Genomic DNA, 17,446 nt, shown 5'->3' with positions numbered 1-17,446 from the left:
TTAGTGTTCCAAAAACTAAAGACCTCTTACTTTAACAATGTTTTCCAAAGTGCCTGAAGCCCCTAAGAAACCTGTTCCAGAAAAGAGGGTTGCTGTTGCTAAAAAGGAGGTGGCTCCCCCAGCAAAAGGTACAGCATCTTTTGAATGTGGGCTTTAACCAGTTCTGTGCCATTTTCCTAACTTCTCTTATGTTCTCAATACATATGATAAATGTAATCTTTGTGTGTTATGTGTGAATGTCTGCTCTCATCTAAGGTGTTCAAGAGCCTTAGAAAGATTACCTAGATGAATTTTAATACCTTCAGAGCTTTTGAAGAGCCTAGAAAAACTGTGCCTGAAGAAAAAGTTCATGTTCCTTTTCCCAAAGGAGAACATCTGCATGCCAAAAATACACTTACTGATGGAGTGTGCACTACTTGTAGGGTTTTATTTTCCTGTTAGTCTGTTTGTAAGCATGTTTGTGTCAGAATTTATATTGTCTGTATAATTCTCTGTACATCCATGAGATTTTTTAAAACCTGGTAGTATATTTGAGCATCTCATTCTTCAGCTAAGAAATCAGTCTTAAAGTATTTGATAGTCTTCTAGCAACTGGTTTGATTTTGTTTTTTATCAAACATATGTTGCTCTTGTCATAGATCTTTCCATGTTAAGTGTATGAATGTGTTATGTGGTGTGTCTTAATATTCTTACAAATGGAAGATGTCTATCTATTAATGAAAGCTATAATACTCCAACAAATCTTTGAAATTTAGAATTCAGTTATCTTATACTTTATGGTTTTTTAAGTGCCAGAGGTTCCTAAGAAAGCTCCCCCAGAGAAAAAGGTTGCTGTTCCAAAAAGAGAGGAAGCACCAACACCTAAAGGTACACTTTAAAAAATAATGTTCTTTTCTTATTATCTTAAGCATCTTGTTTGTGTCAAATTTTGGGTTTGACTGCTAAGTTAATCTGGTTATACTGGTACTTCATCTACCTTAATGTGTATCTTTTGTGTCAGTTTTGTGTATAGGTGTGCTGTAGATTTATTCTTTAAAAACTTGCTAATTTAACATGATTATATTATAATTAATATCTCTGAAGTGCCAGAAATACCTAAAAAACCAGCTCCAGAAGACAAAATGCCATATGTTCCTAAAGTAGAAAATTCCCTTGCAAAAGGGGATTTAATATAATTTTTTGTAATCTTTAGAACATTGCATTTGTCTCATTTTGGTCAATTGTCATGTTTGGTAAGCAAAACATATCCATGCATAATCTTTCTGAACAACACATTCCTCTTGCGTGATGCATGTGCCAGTTTTCACTTCAAATGTTCTGAAACAAATACTTTTTTTAAGTGCCTGCAGTTCCTAAGAAACCTGTCCCTAAAGAAAAAGTATCTCCTGCTGTTCCTAAAAAAATTGAGGCTCCTCCAGCAAAAGGTATGCTTTCCAGTAGAATAGAAGGATATGCTATTTCTCAGCTCCTGTCTATGAGTTCTGTGATGTTGTTAGTCGTTGATTTTGTGCTTCTCCTGTGAGTTCTGCTGTTCTGATTTACACAGTGAATCATTACAGTATGTTGTATCTCGTGTGCAATACTTATATTGTATTCTTTCTAAATATTGAATCTCTGTTACATGTTATGTGCTGAGTACCCTTCTTTGGAAACCTAGAATTATAATTTCAAAACTATGTTTTCACAATGGAATTGGAAAAGCATGCATTTAACATCATTATCTTTCAAAGTGCCTGAAGTACAGAAGAAAGCCACTTTTGAAGAAAGAGTGCTTATTACAGAAGAAAGAATATCTGTTGCCATTCCAGAGGAAATGCCATCACCTGAAGGTACACATAAACAGACAATAGTGAGAAACTTGCACTATGTCTGCAAGTCTGTTGTTCTAATATCAAGATCAAAATAACACCAAACTTTTTTTGATAGTTATCTTGTGTAAGTTTTGTGTTGAATTGCAGGCAGTTGAAAGCCTCCTAAAGTGCCATGTACAATTTCAGTCTTGAATGTCAGGATCCCCACCACACTGACATAAAAACTCTTCTACTGAATACCATAATCTTCAGATGAGGGCCTCATAAATTTGCAGTAGCAAATATGGATGTATTATTTATCTTAGACTCTACAAATTAGGGGTGAAACCATCCCTTTGCCATACTACCAAGCTCTCTGTAGCCCTCAAGATAAAATACTGCTTCCCTTCTCACCAGCTTTCAGTTCACATTCTCATGTTCAGGGAAGATTGAGACCAGTTGTTTTAAGTTAGTGTAATTCCACATAATATCTGCTTCAAAAAATCATCATTTTATCTGGTTCTATGCCCCATTAATAAATACCCAGTCAAGAAAATGTGCATTTTGATTTAAAAACCATAAATGAATTTTTAGAAGAAAATTTGGAACATGTCTATTTAAAATATGAACTTGCAAATGCACATCCATATGGATACATGCAGTGTTAATTTCTGTTTGTCTCCTGCAAATTAATCTATTCTCCAGAGCTAGCTGAGGTTTTCCCTGATACCTGATCTCTTTGTGGATGAGTACATGCCAGGATTTCCTTCCAGTTCTTGCCCTATCCATCTCATTTTTTCCTTTCCTCACTTTCATACAGTTGGATCAAGGAAAAACCTCTAATTCTTTGACTCTTGTTCCCCCACTTCAGCTGTTGTGATGGGGAAATTTGGGGAGCTGAGGCATTCTAATAAACTGACAGTTAACAAGGGAATGATATTAGATATAACAACACACAATAGGGAGCCAGGACATGGACAAGCCACATAATTCAGAACAAATCATACATATGCATAGGGTGCACAGCACTTTCTGGATTGTATGCAGATCTGTCATTGCCATGTGCATATCTGTCATGCCAAGAATTGGACTTCATCTTCTCTATCCATCAATCCTTTCCTCTCTCCATTTATCCATCCTCCAAAAATACTAAAACTAATAATTTTCCTTAAAGAACCAACAGTTGAAGAATGGTCTGAAGAAGAAAGAGAGGAAGTATCTATTTCCATCCACAGAGAAGAAATTTCTGAAGGTATGAAAACAATTCACGAACACTAGGCAAAAGCAAAAAAGTAATCCAAATAGACAGTTTGGATTAATATCTGCCTAATTCATAAGGAAAAAATTACTACTATATAAATATGTTTTGCAACTTATAAATTTTCATTTTAATTTCTACAATTTCTATTGCTTGCTTTTGAAAAGTGGAGTAGCTGATCCCGTTTCAATACAGTGAAAATATTAAGTTAACTCTTTGATAGTGAGATCTATCAGGACTTCTTTCTGTTTACAAAAATCCTCTGTCGAAAGTTCCTCTTCCTCCAGGTTGCTTGGATAAAGTAAATGTTCTTCCAAATACCATGATGCACTTGGGTTCCTCAGAAAATTTCACTGTAAAATAACTAGATTGTTTCCACCTGTAAGTTTTTTGGTGGTCACATAATACTGTGAAGGACAGTAACACTGACTGACTCCGTTTCTATGGCAAGTTACGCCACAGATTTTTCCAGGGACATCTTAGTCAAGGAATTTTCTCAGTATTTGGGAAAGAAGGTTTCTCAAATTGGACAAATTTCAACATTAGTGAGTTAGTGGACAGAGGACTGGAGCATTTTCCAATTCCACACAAATACAAGATGAGAGCTCAGTCTCTTGGTTCCATTTGAGCTTTTTGGAGTGTTTCCATTGGCCTCAGTGGAAGCAGGATGGCTTGAATGTAGATCTTGTCATCCCAGAAGAGTCTGTTAATAAAGCACACTGTTTATTTTTGATTTACAAATATTTTTTTACTTACCAGGGCCATAAAGACAGTGATGTATGTGAAATACTTAAACTCAAGTATTTTTATATTTTACTCTTTTAAAAGTGGCTGAGGAAGAGTCTTACTACATAGAGGAGACAGTAACTGTTCCAAAGAGAGAGGAAGCCCCACCCAAAAAAGGTATAAGTTGATTTCACTACCTCATACGAGTTGTTTCATCATTCTTAACATGATGTTGTTACTCTACATGTTTATGTCCATTTTTGGCATTTTTGTATGTTTGTGCCATGGTGATACTACTCCTCCATGTAAAACTATGTATTGTAATCTTTTAAAGTGCCTGAGAAGCACAGGAGAGTTGTCCCTGAGCCAAAAGTCCCAGCTGCTCCTAAGGAAGCTCCAGGAGTTAAAGGTATAAACCAGTTCCTCCACTGGTTGATGTGTCTTCAAAGGGACTATGTTTGTTTTACTGTCTTGCTTGTTCATGTTGACATAGGTGGTGTCTTCTCACAGTGATGAATGCTGTCCCAAATTCCACCTTGTACTTTGAAAATTGTTGTTTGTGTTAACTCAGTAAAACACATTGTGCAGTAGGCAATTGCAAATATTAGACTTTAATATTCTTTCCCATCTTCCTTCTCATCTTGCTCATTTTTCTAAAGTTCCTGAAGTTCATAAGAAAGCAGTTCCTAAAGAGAAAGTACCCGTTCCTGTGTCTAAAAAAATGGTGGCTCCACCAGCAAAAGGTATATCAGTGTTTTGTTTCTGTTGCAAAAAAAAAAAAAAAAAGCTTTTTAGCTGTATTCCATCTTTAACATATATGCCTTGGTTGGGGATTGGATTATTGATACAACATATATCTCTGGTATCAAATTTCTTCAACATTTGACATGTTTTTATGTCTGTTTGTCTACAATGACACCTGTTTGTCTATGATGACACCTGTGACCTGTGCTGTCTTGATGAGATTTATATGTTATTTTATGTCATTTGTATGTTATTTCATCTTCTATCTTATACCTGTTGATGAAGTCAAACAAAATTTCTAAAGTTACACAATCTTTTTTAAGAACCTGAAGAAGCACTGGTGCCCACTTTTGAGGCAGAATTTGAAGAACCTCCAAGAACCAAAGGTAAACAGATTATTACCATGGAGATTTTTTAGTTAGGTCTTGCAATATTTGTGTTTAGGCATTTTGATTAAATACAGTTTTGTTTGTTAGTATCTGTAACCTTTGTAGGGATCTCCCCTTTCTTTTGACTCTACTCATTTGGGTGCTATGGATGTAAAGGATGCTCTTCAGCAGTGTCTTCTTTCTGTTGCTGTTGAAGTTCACTTAGCACCATTTTTAAACAATCAGAATAAGTAAAAGAAACATATATCTGCATTTCAAATATTGTAATTAAATATCCTTGCACATTATTTTTAAGTGACTGAAGTGCACAGGAAAATTATCACAGAAGAAAAAGTTGCAGTTGCTAAAAAAGAAGTGGCTCCACCAAAGAAAGGTATAAAAATTTTCAGAGTTACACTAGTTATACTAGTCTTGTCTCAGAATAGTGGTTTGTATTTTTGTCTAGTTATCTAACACAGACTCTGATGTTCAGTGTTTGCTGTCTTTTTTTCTTTTTTTTACTTGAAGAAATGTCAAGTCTATTATTTGTGTTTTGTCATCTGCTTATATTTGTATACTGTGATTAATTTAACATCTATTACAATGAACTTTTTTTTAAAACTGCTAGCAGTAACCAAGAAGCCTGTGCCAGAAGACAAAGCACCTGTTCCAATTTCACAGAAAGTGGCAGCTCCACCAGCTAAAGGTATACAAGTCCTTTTGGAAGTAGAGATGGCTTTTAAATATCACACATCCATGTGCATCATAGTCACAGCCTGCCTAGTTAATAAAATCTGTCTCTCCTGATTTGGTTATAAATTAAAAGGACCTTCATCTTTTCCCCTTCAATATACTGCTGATTGTGACAGAAAATAGTGATGCACCTTCATTCTTTGCATTTTTTAACTACTGTTTAATTTCATTGATCACTCTGGATGCTTAAAAGCTTGCAAAGCTGAGTGACAACATTTACTCAGTAAAAAAAATTTAACACAAAATTAAAAAAAAATCAATGTTTATCATATTGTCAGTATTCAGTGAAGTGTTTCAAACTTACACATATGTTCTCTGTTTCTGTGCTTTTCTTGTGTTTGGTTTTGTTATGTACCATGGTGTGTGGTGTTCTGTGGTTTAATTGAGTTTCTGAAGAGTTTAGAGACAAAGTCTTCACTTCTTACTTTCACCTTCATTCCATCTTCATGATATGTGAATATTCTGCTCAATTTTTGTTGTCTATATATCTGTTACTCTAATATTAGATATATTATTTTACTATATATTATTTGTGTCTCGTCTGATTGTTGTGTTTATTATATTTTCTTTTAAACAATGTGCTATTTGCTCCTAATTATTTGTCTATAATTCTTTCATACCAGTTTCAGAATGTGTGTGATTTCTTTTAGAAGCTAGTTTTCTTACAATTACTATCTTTAAAGTGACAGAAGCACAGAGGAAAACTGCCAGAGAAGAAAGAGTATCCGTTGCTGTTCAAAAGAGAAAAGTGTCTCCACCACCAGAAGGTAGTCCTGGCCATGGGTTAATCTATGAACAGATTGTGCTCATGTAAGGCTACCAGAGCTTCAGGCCTCTTGGTCTGGAACATCTCCTGAGGTTCAAATTTAGAATTATAGAATCATTTAGTTTGGACAAGACATTAAGGTGATTGAGTCCAACCATTAACCTGACACTGCCAGGTCCATCACTGTGATCCACTGTAGTCCCAGAGGAACTGTAACAAAGCCTTTTAGAAATACTAGAGACATTTTTCCCAATTACTCTGGGTGTGGGTGGTGCCAGGAAACAATAGTTATTTTTCTAAGAAAGTCCAAATGGGATATTTATTATTGTACATGATATTACACCAGAAAAAAAAATTAATGTTAGACTCTGTCTTTGAAGTACCAGCAGAAGAAGAACATTGGGCTATGTCAGAGGAAGTATCCGTTTCTCTCCACACAGAAAAGGAGATTTCATACACAGGTAGGAAGACTAAAAAGATTCTGTATCCAAATTTACATCTTGTCAGCTAGTAAAAAAAACCAGAGAGAATAAAGAAAATTTCATGTCCTTTGCTCCTGCCAGTTTATCACACAGTGAAGCTTATAGAATAATGCAGGACAGTATTTCAATATTGCAATAAAATACTGTCTCTTGTTTAATTCTTTCCTTTGGCTTGCTGCTGTTTGCATCGTGGAAGCCAAATAATTTTGGCTTAATTTTGGCTCCTCCTTTTTAAATCTTGCCACCTGCCTGACCTTTGAGGGGAAACAAGAGACAGTCTTTGCTTTCATTTAAATTAACATGCTTTATTATTCTGAAAAGACAGACACTCCTTTCCTATTCGGTAACAGCAACTCCTCATCTGAAGGTTAAAGAAAAAATCATTAGCTCTGCTGTTGCCTGCATGGCTGAGGCACTTAAGACAATCCAGTGCAATGCATGTGCCTGCTCAATAGTCCACAGCCTGTAAGGAAAATTTATTGCTCTTTTACTTCTGCAGACTATCAATTGATTTGTGAAAAATGACCCACAAGATGCCTCACACTCACTACTTTTAGATCCCATACTGTTGATAAATGACATTATCATATTCATATCGTGAAATATTAATACAAACAAATCAGCATGAAGTTAAATTATCTATCTAGTCTCCAAAGTTGGGGGGACAAGCATACTATGAGTACCAAGAGTATGAAGAAGGACAGCCTTTAGTTCTCTGTCAGGCAGGTGTAATGTGCCATCTGGTCTGGAAAGAAAAGGGTCAAAGCAGAAAGACATTAAAGGCAACAGTTCTCCAATAGGGTACCAAACTTTGGTGTTTTAGCTGGAAAAAAAAATCCAAAGGAATCTGAGCTTTCTGAAAAGGACACTCATGCCTAATGCTATTTTTGTTTTCAAATCCACCAAAGTACCAGTTCCAAGCAGTTTCAGTTTAAGATTTCAAGTGTAGATGTACCTGGCATTTATAATTAAATATCAAGGAAGACTGCCAGAAAATACTTGGAGAGATAAAGAGTCTTCACATTGCCCCCAAAATAACACCAAGCATCAAGACTTGTGGCAGCCACTCATCTATGCTCACTGTAGTTTGTCATGAATAAAGCTTCTAGAAATTCTCAAATCTGTCAGCAACAGGATGGATTCCATCTCTAAAGGTCAGGAAAAAACCCAAATCTGTTAAGAAAATGCCACAGTTATTCTCCAGCTTGGCAAGTCTGCCAGATCTTAAAATGCCAAGGTGATTTTCTGTGCAGTTTCCAATTATTTTGGTCAAAATTTTCCAAGACACCTGCCTCAGAAGACAAGACCCACACACTTCTTTAAAGGAGAATATGCTGCTCAAACATAGCATTCTTTCCTGAATAAGTCTTAAAAACTGAACATATCCACATCTTAATCTTTTGGAGATGCTCCTGCTTTTACAAGGAACGGCTCCTTGCCATGTCAGAACAAGTCACTTCATAAACTAATTGACAGAAGAGGAAAAACACCTTCCTCACTGAGCACGTCATTCTTTTGCTTTTAATTAGACCAGAGCCCTTATCTATTGTTAGTCACTCTCAAAGTTTCTCTCCATGACTTCCTTCACCTTCATCTAGAGTTTCCTACACAAATCTTTTGTTGTCAGTGGATGAGGACTTCTTGATCTCTTCCTGAGGTAGAGAAAAGTGTCACTGCTCTGGAGAGCGGCTGCTACAGATAACAATGAGGTTTATTGATTTTGTAACTGAATGGCTCTGGATTTTGAGTTCTGCCCATCAGCAAACTTAACTTCACTGTTGGCAGCACTGGATGAAGCAGGAATCATATCAGCTGCTTATATTGGTACCTTGAAAAGATTGATGTTTCTTAATTGAAAAGAAGCCTAATGACTTTCCTAGCTACTTGTCCAGTGACAATAAGCACGCTTGTCTTTTACATGTCAGCCGTGTGTTTGTAAGATATCTTTTTCTGTTTCTTGCCAATACTTTTGCTTTTAAACAATTTACATATCAAAATCCTTAAATGTAATTGTACTATATCTTTTAAGTGCCTGACGTACCAGAGAGGGCTATCATTGAAGAAAGAGTACCAATTTATCCTCCTAAAAAAATGGCAAGACCACCAGCCAAAGGTATACTGGATAGAGTACTCCAATATGGTGTAAATGTCTTTTGTGTCTTGTGTGTTCCATGTTCAGTGAGTACTGATTTGTTTCCTATGGAATGCTCTTCCTTTGGTTAATTCTTAGTTGACAATGCCTTGTGATCCTTAATATTAGTAAGATCTGTGTGCTAAATTTTAAATGGTATCTTTTTTAAGTGCCTGAAGTACGCAAGACAGTTGTCCGAAAAGAAAAAGCGTACGTGGAAGTTCCTCGGTATGAGGAGGAGGAGGAGGTTCCAAGGTACGAGGAGGAAGACACCACCAGGTATGAGAGGGAGGTAATCCAATACAAGGAGGAGGTTCGCCATTACGAAGAAGTTAGTCACTATGAGGAGGAAGTTCCTCAGTACGAAGAGGAAGAAGTTCCTCAGTATGAAGAGGAAGAAGTCATCCATTATGAAGAAGAAGAAGCTGCTTATTATGGAGAGGAAGTTGCTGAATATGAGGAGGAAGAGCCACAATATGAAGAGAAGGCTCCCCTACCAGCTAGAGGTATACTTTAACTTTAGGGTTTGTGTGAGGAAAAGTAGCATCTTGTCATTCTATGAAAGTACCAAATTTTTGCTTTAAAATGTTGCAGTGTGCTTTACAGTGTGCATTTTTTAAGATGTTTATTGATTATTATATAGCACAGAAAACATGTGATGGCTGTGTATCTACTCTTTACTACTAACTCCATAAATTTTAATTTTTCCATGCCATACATGTTCATTCCTCTTTCATAAGAACTCTGTATAACCTACGATGAAAATTTAACCAAGCTGAATTTCATCCTCATCTGGGGTCCAATTTTTCTATCAGACCGTGCTTGAAATACTTAAAAATGCTTAGTAAAGCCTGCAATCATAGACAAAAGATATATTTATCTAGAAAATAGCTAGGGTACTTGAAAATAAGTAATTTAGGAACACAAGCCACACTGAATTTTTTTCAGAAATCTTAGAAAGCCCTATGGCTGATGTTTATTTCCATCTTGAAGAGAATAATATACTTTCATGAAAAAGAAAAATATCCATATTTAAATAATCTTAGTTTCAGGTGTTTTCCTTAGGACTAATTTTTATGGTATGGGTAAAAATTTTCTGCATTGTTAGTACAGGATGAACATAGTATTCATTGCTTAGGAGAACTAGGTCGTGCCAAGGTCTTGGTCATAAAGCCTTTCTGCATCATAATAGAAAGATACAGACCATGTATATCTGATTTTCCAAAATTTTACAATCATCTAAGAGTATCATTTCCAGTCCTGATCCAAATCATTCCTTAGTGGTTTTTTTCCATCAAAGAAGTTCAGAATTTTATTTGACTAATTAATAAATGTCAAAATTATATCTAACATTGTTTGCAGTGGAAATTTTGTCATAAACATGAGAAAAGATGAGGCTGTACACTGCAAAAGTCAGGTTAGTCCTGAACAGGGAGATCAGTGTTGGCTGAAATTTCCATTTAATCTCTCATAGCAGCTAAGTTTAATTCATATGTACTCCAAACTTTCTTCATTATGCTCAGAGCCAGTGAAATTATTCTCCTGTCATTGTAAAATTTATATGGACATTTCTGGGGTTTGGAGGACAAACAAAAGTTTAGATACGTTTTAGTTGAAACCTTTGTCTCACTGCAGTTAAAGGAAAAGTTTGTGGATTTCAGAGGAGTAAAGGGATTTTTTGAAAAGCATTTCATTTACCCAACAAATTGTGGTATAAACTGCTGGGTACTTATAATGGACAGTTCTGTCCTTGAAGTAAGTCTGTTGATAAACTAGATGTGCTTGGGTTTTTGGCATTTAGAAAGCTCTTGAAAATTTTTCAGGAAGAAAGTGAAGTCAGCAATTTATATTTAATATATATAAAAGAATATGATCAGATGCAACCTATTACATGCCTGACAAGCATTGGAAACATGTTTTTAATAGCTGATTCAAAAAATGGACTGAATGTCTCTGACTTAATCTTCTTAATCTTCTTCTTTCAAAAAAGCCCTTGAAGTTGAAAACATTTTTATTGATGGTCTCCATGGCTAAGCAGGGAGAATGGACATAATAGCAGCTAACATGATGAGTTTGTTGTTTTATTTTGTCTTATTGATAAAATCTTTTTAGATCATAGCTGGTTTTTTTTGAGTATGTGATGTTTGTTTGCATGAGAATATATTTGTGGTGTTTGTTTGCACTTTACGTTCCTGTTGTTATGGAAGTAAATACCTAAAACATTAATGGTATCTTTCAAGTGCCTGAGGTTCCCAAGAAGCCTGCTCCAGAGGAAAAAATACCTATTCTGAAGAAAAAAGAACCTCCTCCAGCAAAAGGTATATATAATCTCTTTACATTAGAAGGCATCCTCTGAATATGTAATTCACATTATTTTCAGATGCCTTAATTGCCCTAAAAATTGCTTATTACTTTTTTCTGTTCTTTTTGGAGAGGGTTCTTTACATGAAATATTTGTGTTGCTGTTGTTTTTGTTTCATTTCTGTTTTGAGTAGCTTTGGTTTATTTTTTTAACCAAAATCATGTTTTTGAAGTGCCTGAGGTGCCAAAGAAACCTGTACCTGAAAAGAAAGTCCAGGTGCCGAAGAAGGAAGCTCCCCCAGCTAAAGGTACATGCACTTGTCTTTATCTGTGATCAGAAAGATCTTCTAGCATTCCTTTATCTTCTCACTAGTGTTACAAACGAGGATAGAAAAAGAATTGTTACTCTTAAGAGCTGTGGTTCTTTTTGTTTGTGTTGAATTGTTTTAGTGTGACTGGTTTGTATGTCATGTTGTTTTGATCTTCATGCCAAGCTCAATATTTAATAATATCTTACTAAGTTCCAGAAGTGCCAAAGAAGCCTGTGCCAGAAGAGAAGGTTCCTGTTCCTGTACCAAAAAAGAAGGATGTTCCACCAGCCAAAGGTATATAACTTGATATAGCTCTTGTCTGAATGTTTTATTAAAAAAAATAATTTAAAAGTCAGTCCTTTTTGATACATGATGTAGATTGAAGAGTCTTCTATTCTTGACAATTCTTCTTTGTCACACAACTTCATTGATTCATATCAATGTTCTTTACCTTATGGCTCAAAAATTAAATTCTTAAGCTACAATAATATTTTTTCAAGTGCCTGAAGTACCAAAGAAACTTGTGCCAGAAGAGAAGGTACATGTCCCAGTGCCTAAAAAAGTGGAAGAACCTCCACCAGCCAAAGGTATGCTATTTTCTGGTTCAACTGTGTGATTCTATTTTTGTTTCTTCCTCTCTGTAAGAAGATTCTTCAGCCTGATGTGTTTGAACCACTCCCTGAACTGTCTGACACTGTTGTGTCTGTGTTTGTCAGGCATGGGGTCTATCCTTATTCTCCTCTTTGAAAATGTCTTTGTGTTTTGTATTGCCTCTGTCTTTTGGATCTTACATACCTAAATCTTTTAAAGGGCTTGCTGCTACAAAAACAGCTCGTCCAAAAGAGAAAAAATTTACCTAAACAGCCAGACTTCCCCCTTAGCCTTACCATACCAGTCTGTGGTCCCTGTATATTTGTAAGTTTACATCTGTGCATAAATCTTTGGATAAAATCGATGTTGACTTTTCATCACATGGCTAGATTTTACCCTATTTGTGTAGTTATCTTAATATCAGATATACAGTTATCTTTTTACTAGGTTTTATGTTACATTGAAAATTAATTCCCTAAATAAAAATGTCTTTAAAGTGCCTGAAGTGCCCAAGAAGGTTCCAGAAAAGGCAGTACCTGTCCCTGTACATAAAAAGCCAGAGCCTCCACCAGCCAAAGGTATTGCTTCCTATAGCTGAACATGTGGATAATGCTTGTTCTTGGTTTTGTGTATTTGTTGTTAGAATTTAACTGCAGTGTTTTAGCAGTGTGTGACAAATGTTCTTGCTTTAGCTTCTGTGTAAGTTGTGTCTAAGTTTTCTACAATTAAAAACTATCTTTAAAGTGCCAGAAGTACCAAGACGTCCCAGTGAAGAGGTACCTATTTTTGTTCCTGAAGAAGAAGAAGAAAAGGTTCCAGAGATGCCGGCAAGAGGTACAACATTGATTCTTGAAGATTATGAGAGCTTTGTTCAATTCATTAATAGATCTTCATCTCCAGTGATTGTTTTAAGCTTGGTATAAACCTCAATTAACCTTTTGAGAGGAGTTTTCTTCTTCTTCTTCTTCTTTCTGGTCTTTGTGACTTTGTTCTGTAGTTTTAGTAGTTGTGATGCTCTAAAAGCAATTACCAATTTCTTATCCAAACAATATCTTTGAAGTGCCAGAGGTGCGCAAGAGAGCTGTCCCAGAAGAAAAAGTACCTGTTGCAGTCCCTAAAGTAAAGAAAACTCCACCAGCTAAAGGTATCTCACATTGTGATGTATGCAGACAACTCCTCTCCCTCTTACTTTTGTATTTCAGTGGAACCTAATTTCAGCATTCAATTTATACCCATGTGCACTCAGGTCCTGCTGTTTCCCTGCAGTGAGCAGTGCTAGGGCTCAGACAGGGCTGGTCTGTTCTGTTACTGACTGCAGCCAGCTGAGAATCAGGCCTTGAATGATCTGCTTTTTTCCACTTTCAGTGATTACTGGGAATGAAATAATTCCTTGTGATATTGTCATCCAGAAATAATTTCTAACGTAATTTAAATTTTCTTTAAACAAAATGGCTGAAATTAAATTTTGTGGCACTTTACCTGGGAATTCTTTAATTTAGGGAGATCAGTCTTACATGTATCTTTAGAACAAGCTAGATTCTCAAGTGTTTTAGCTAAAATTATACAAAAATAACAATAATTTATCCCTGATCGTACTAATAACCAGATCCTATACCCTAAATGTGAAATTCAAAGTGGAGGTAGACTATTGCAAAGGCCACTGTTGGATGCCAAGCATATTCTACCTCAGCAGCTGAGTAATTTAGGAAAAAAAAAAAAAGAAAAAAAAAAAAGAAAAAAAAAAGCAGACACTGAAAGGTCTTTATGTAAAAAATCTTAATGCTAACAATCTTTTTAAACTGTGATTTGTAGCATATCTTGCTAATATTTTCTGTTTGCAATGACACTGTGAAACTAAAAATTGGGCAAAAGTGCTAGTCCTCATATAAGACTTGCAACCCAATTACAAATTGCTGTTTTCAGGGAGTTAAAAACACCCAGTAGTTTCCCCTAGTTTTTATTTCTATTTGTTGTGTTGCTTTAAAGTTGGTGTCTTTGTGGTTTATGTTATGGATTTTTCTTTGTGATGTCATGAAAGTAAAGTTCTTAAAACAATATCTTCAAAGTGCCTGAAGTTGCAAAGAAAATTGTGTCTGAAGAAAAGGTTCCCATTTTTGTTCCTGAAGAAGAAGAAGAGGAATTTATTCCAGAGGAAATTGTACCAGAAAAAGGTACATGATCTTTTCTTGCAAGTCACCCATGGCATCTTTTGTGTTCATTAAAATTCATCTCTATTTCTTGTTCTAAGTTTTATGGAACTCTTGTATGTGTTTTGGGGGGAGTTTGTGGTCTTGTTCTATGTGTTTATCTTGTTTCCATGTCCACATTTTTACTGTTCCAAAAGCAATTTTAACACGTGTTTGCAAAATAATATCTTTAAAGAGCCAGAGATTCCTAAGAAACCTGTCCCAAAGGAAAAAACACCTGTACCTCCACCTGAGAAACTGGAGCTTCCTCCAGCAAAAGGTGCATAAGTTAACAATGTGTTGTTATTCAGTGTCTCTGTTTAGTTTGTTTGTTATTTATGTTAGCTTTGTGTCCCTGCTGCATTTCTGTATTGCTATCTCAGAGTGCCTGTCAAATTCCTAGCACAAAAAAAACTCTAAAACTATTTGAGTTGCTCAAGAAGTCTGCCTGTGTGTGCAAAGTCTTTTGCTTAAATTTCTGTTTCATCTTTTAAAAATATATTCTGCAGAGCGGTTCTTATTATGTCTCTTTGTACATGTTTTCTGTTCTCTTTCTCATACTACTGGTGGATGACATTCTTAAAACAAAATGTCTTTAAAGTGCCTGAGATGCCTAAGAAACCCATTCCTGAAGTGAAAGAACCTGTTCCTAAAAAGGTGCCAGCTCCATCAGCCAAAGGTACTGCAGATTGTAAATGCTGTTATGGTTAACTGACAATATTCTTGATCCAAGCTGAGTTTAGCAAGGGACACTGAAGTATTTCTTTCCTGTGTTGTATTTGTCACTATAGTATTTGTTTGCACGTTTCTGCTCTGTTGTTCATAAACTTCTGTCTTTCTGTCCATTTAAAAATTGTGCAAAAGTACACTGAAGTTAGGTTTTATCTTTAAAGTGCCCAAGCTGCCTAAGAAGGTTGCTCCTGAAGAGAAGGTGCTGGTTGCTCCCGCTGAAAAAGTGGAGGTTCCAGCTGCCAAAGGTATATGTCCTCCTTATAATTAATATTTATGCTAGGAATACCCTTGACCTTCTTCTTCCTAACTTTTGTCTCTGTTGTACAAGATCTTTGTTTGAATTCATGTTTAAACTCTTCATTTTCAATGTTTGTGTTGTTGAACCATAAAGCTCTGTTTCTTGTGCTTTTCTGCTTACATTGCTCTGAGGTGATTTGTTGTTTTTAAGTTGCTAAAAAAAAATCTGTATCTTTTAAGTCGTGGAGGTGCGTAAAAGAGCTGTGGCAGAAGAGAAGGTGCAAGCTGTTGTGCCCAAACCCAAAGAACCAACACCAACCAAAGGTACAGGTATATTTCCTCTTATTTTTCCCAAAAATTTTTTTCCCTCTTCATTCTAAAATCTTTTATTATATATATATTTTTTTTCAAAAGCATAGTTTTATAATTTAATGTAACTTATGCTTGAGGTTGTCATGCATATTCTCTGTTCTTTGTCAATTATCTTGGCTAACTGTAAAAAAAAAAATAAATTTAAGTAATTGTCAGGTAGTAACAATAATGCTGTTTCTAAAGTGCCCGAAGTATCCAAGAAACTTGTACGGAAAGAAAAAGTCCCTGCTCCTGCATCTGTGGTGGAGAAGTATGAGTATGCCTATGAAGAATATGAGAAATATGAGACATATGAAGGCATTGAAGAGTTTGAGGAGATTCAGGAAGCCGAAGAAATTGAGGCCTACGAGGAGCCTGAAGAACCTGAGGGGTATAAGGAAATTCTGGAACAGGAATATGAAGTGGAGGCTGAGGAGAAAGATGTCTATGAACAGTATGAGTTTAAGGAGAAGGAAGAGATCTATGAGAAATATGAGGAGGTGTATGAGGAGGCTTATGAGACCAAACCAGCTATAGGTAAATCAAGTCATGACTTTGTTCTCATAGTGTGGTGAGTTTTCAGTTGCTGCTTAAGCCTCCTGTGGGTGTTTATTTATGTTTTGCCTTGTTTGTAGTCCTATGTGTGTCTGTTGCTGGTAATGGTAAATCCACTCAAAGTTTGTCTCTATCCTAGTGCTTCCTTCCTTCCCTGTAAAATGGGAGGGCTCCCTATCTGACTGCCCAGGAGAGAACTAGTAGACATATATAACACAAGCAGAGAAAATGTTAATCTTCTGATGTAATTCAGCTTCAACCTGAATTACTTTTTATCCATTAATATTTAATTTTTTTGTCCAGTTCAGCTCCTTTGAGTTTTAAAGATATAAGTTTTAAAGATATTATTCAACATATTCATGTAGAACCTTCTTTCCCATAATTTAAATTTATTATGGTCATAGGATCCCTCACACCAAACAGGAAGTGCATCTACATTATACCAAATAGATGTACTTTAATATTTCTTATTTCATTACTCAAGAATTCTGAGATGACTGCTCCCTTCTTTCTGCATGAATTATGATTTGGCTCCTCTACAAATGAGTAATTGCTCTGCTTGCTCTCTTTATGTGTGCTTCTTCATAAATAACTTTTAATCCATAATGACATATTTTTTAAAGTGCCTGCGTTGCCCAAAAGACCTCTGCCAGAAGAAAAAGTACCTGCTCTTAAAAAAGAAGCTCCACCAGCTAAAGGTACATCATCCATCAGATAAATTTGAAAACACAGCCTTCTGCATGAGTCTCTGAATCCCCAAATCCAGTACTTTACCTATTCTCATTTGACTGCTAGACTCTTTCACAGTACTGGTAAAGACAGATTACTAAAAAAAAATTATTTCTTTAACGAAAAAAAATCAAACAAATTACATCCTGGAGACAAAGGTAATGAAGTTAGTACCTTAATTTAATTTTTGCCATCACAACGTAAGTGATACTTTAAAGCTAAAGGTTAAAGATCTAGTTTCCTGCAGAATCATGAAAACCTAGAACTTTTTGTAACCCAATGGTGTGCTGGAGTGTGAGATATCTTAATAGGTGTTCTCTGTATCAGGCTTTATGAAAGATAAGTGTCATGAATTTCAGTTGTCAGTGAGTGCTAGAGAAGTTACTGCACTAAAGAAGTTGCTGCACTATTTCTGTAATTTTCTGTTCATAGCAC

The 17,446-nt window shown here is 35.6% G+C and overlaps 1 protein-coding gene across 1 annotated transcript in view; it reads left to right on the top strand.

Moving 5' to 3' along the window:
* Nucleotides 1-17,446, top strand: part of TTN (titin) — a 238,989-nt gene that overhangs the window by 94,831 nt on the left and 126,712 nt on the right. Inside the window, exons 119-147 of the mRNA XM_050976633.1 lie at nucleotides 51-128; nucleotides 790-867; nucleotides 1,341-1,424; nucleotides 1,731-1,849; nucleotides 2,838-3,042; nucleotides 3,877-3,951; nucleotides 4,109-4,183; nucleotides 4,434-4,517; nucleotides 4,842-4,904; nucleotides 5,203-5,280; nucleotides 5,515-5,592; nucleotides 6,323-6,406; nucleotides 6,786-6,866; nucleotides 8,917-9,000; nucleotides 9,189-9,524; nucleotides 11,259-11,336; nucleotides 11,553-11,627; nucleotides 11,850-11,924; nucleotides 12,131-12,217; nucleotides 12,719-12,799; nucleotides 12,966-13,055; nucleotides 13,282-13,365; nucleotides 14,288-14,379; nucleotides 14,606-14,687; nucleotides 15,009-15,086; nucleotides 15,301-15,384; nucleotides 15,617-15,700; nucleotides 15,932-16,264; nucleotides 16,906-16,980. Coding sequence (XP_050832590.1) covers nucleotides 51-128; nucleotides 790-867; nucleotides 1,341-1,424; nucleotides 1,731-1,849; nucleotides 2,838-3,042; nucleotides 3,877-3,951; nucleotides 4,109-4,183; nucleotides 4,434-4,517; nucleotides 4,842-4,904; nucleotides 5,203-5,280; nucleotides 5,515-5,592; nucleotides 6,323-6,406; nucleotides 6,786-6,866; nucleotides 8,917-9,000; nucleotides 9,189-9,524; nucleotides 11,259-11,336; nucleotides 11,553-11,627; nucleotides 11,850-11,924; nucleotides 12,131-12,217; nucleotides 12,719-12,799; nucleotides 12,966-13,055; nucleotides 13,282-13,365; nucleotides 14,288-14,379; nucleotides 14,606-14,687; nucleotides 15,009-15,086; nucleotides 15,301-15,384; nucleotides 15,617-15,700; nucleotides 15,932-16,264; nucleotides 16,906-16,980 — 3,000 coding nt within the window. The remainder of the gene's footprint in view (nucleotides 1-50; nucleotides 129-789; nucleotides 868-1,340; nucleotides 1,425-1,730; nucleotides 1,850-2,837; nucleotides 3,043-3,876; nucleotides 3,952-4,108; nucleotides 4,184-4,433; nucleotides 4,518-4,841; nucleotides 4,905-5,202; nucleotides 5,281-5,514; nucleotides 5,593-6,322; nucleotides 6,407-6,785; nucleotides 6,867-8,916; nucleotides 9,001-9,188; nucleotides 9,525-11,258; nucleotides 11,337-11,552; nucleotides 11,628-11,849; nucleotides 11,925-12,130; nucleotides 12,218-12,718; nucleotides 12,800-12,965; nucleotides 13,056-13,281; nucleotides 13,366-14,287; nucleotides 14,380-14,605; nucleotides 14,688-15,008; nucleotides 15,087-15,300; nucleotides 15,385-15,616; nucleotides 15,701-15,931; nucleotides 16,265-16,905; nucleotides 16,981-17,446) is intronic.

Source organism: Serinus canaria, chromosome 7 (genome assembly GCF_022539315.1).
Source record: "Serinus canaria isolate serCan28SL12 chromosome 7, serCan2020, whole genome shotgun sequence".
Classification (NCBI taxonomy): Eukaryota; Metazoa; Chordata; class Aves; order Passeriformes; family Fringillidae; genus Serinus; species Serinus canaria.
The sequence above is the reverse complement of the archived record's forward strand: the minus strand, read 5'-3'. Positions and strand labels throughout refer to the sequence as shown.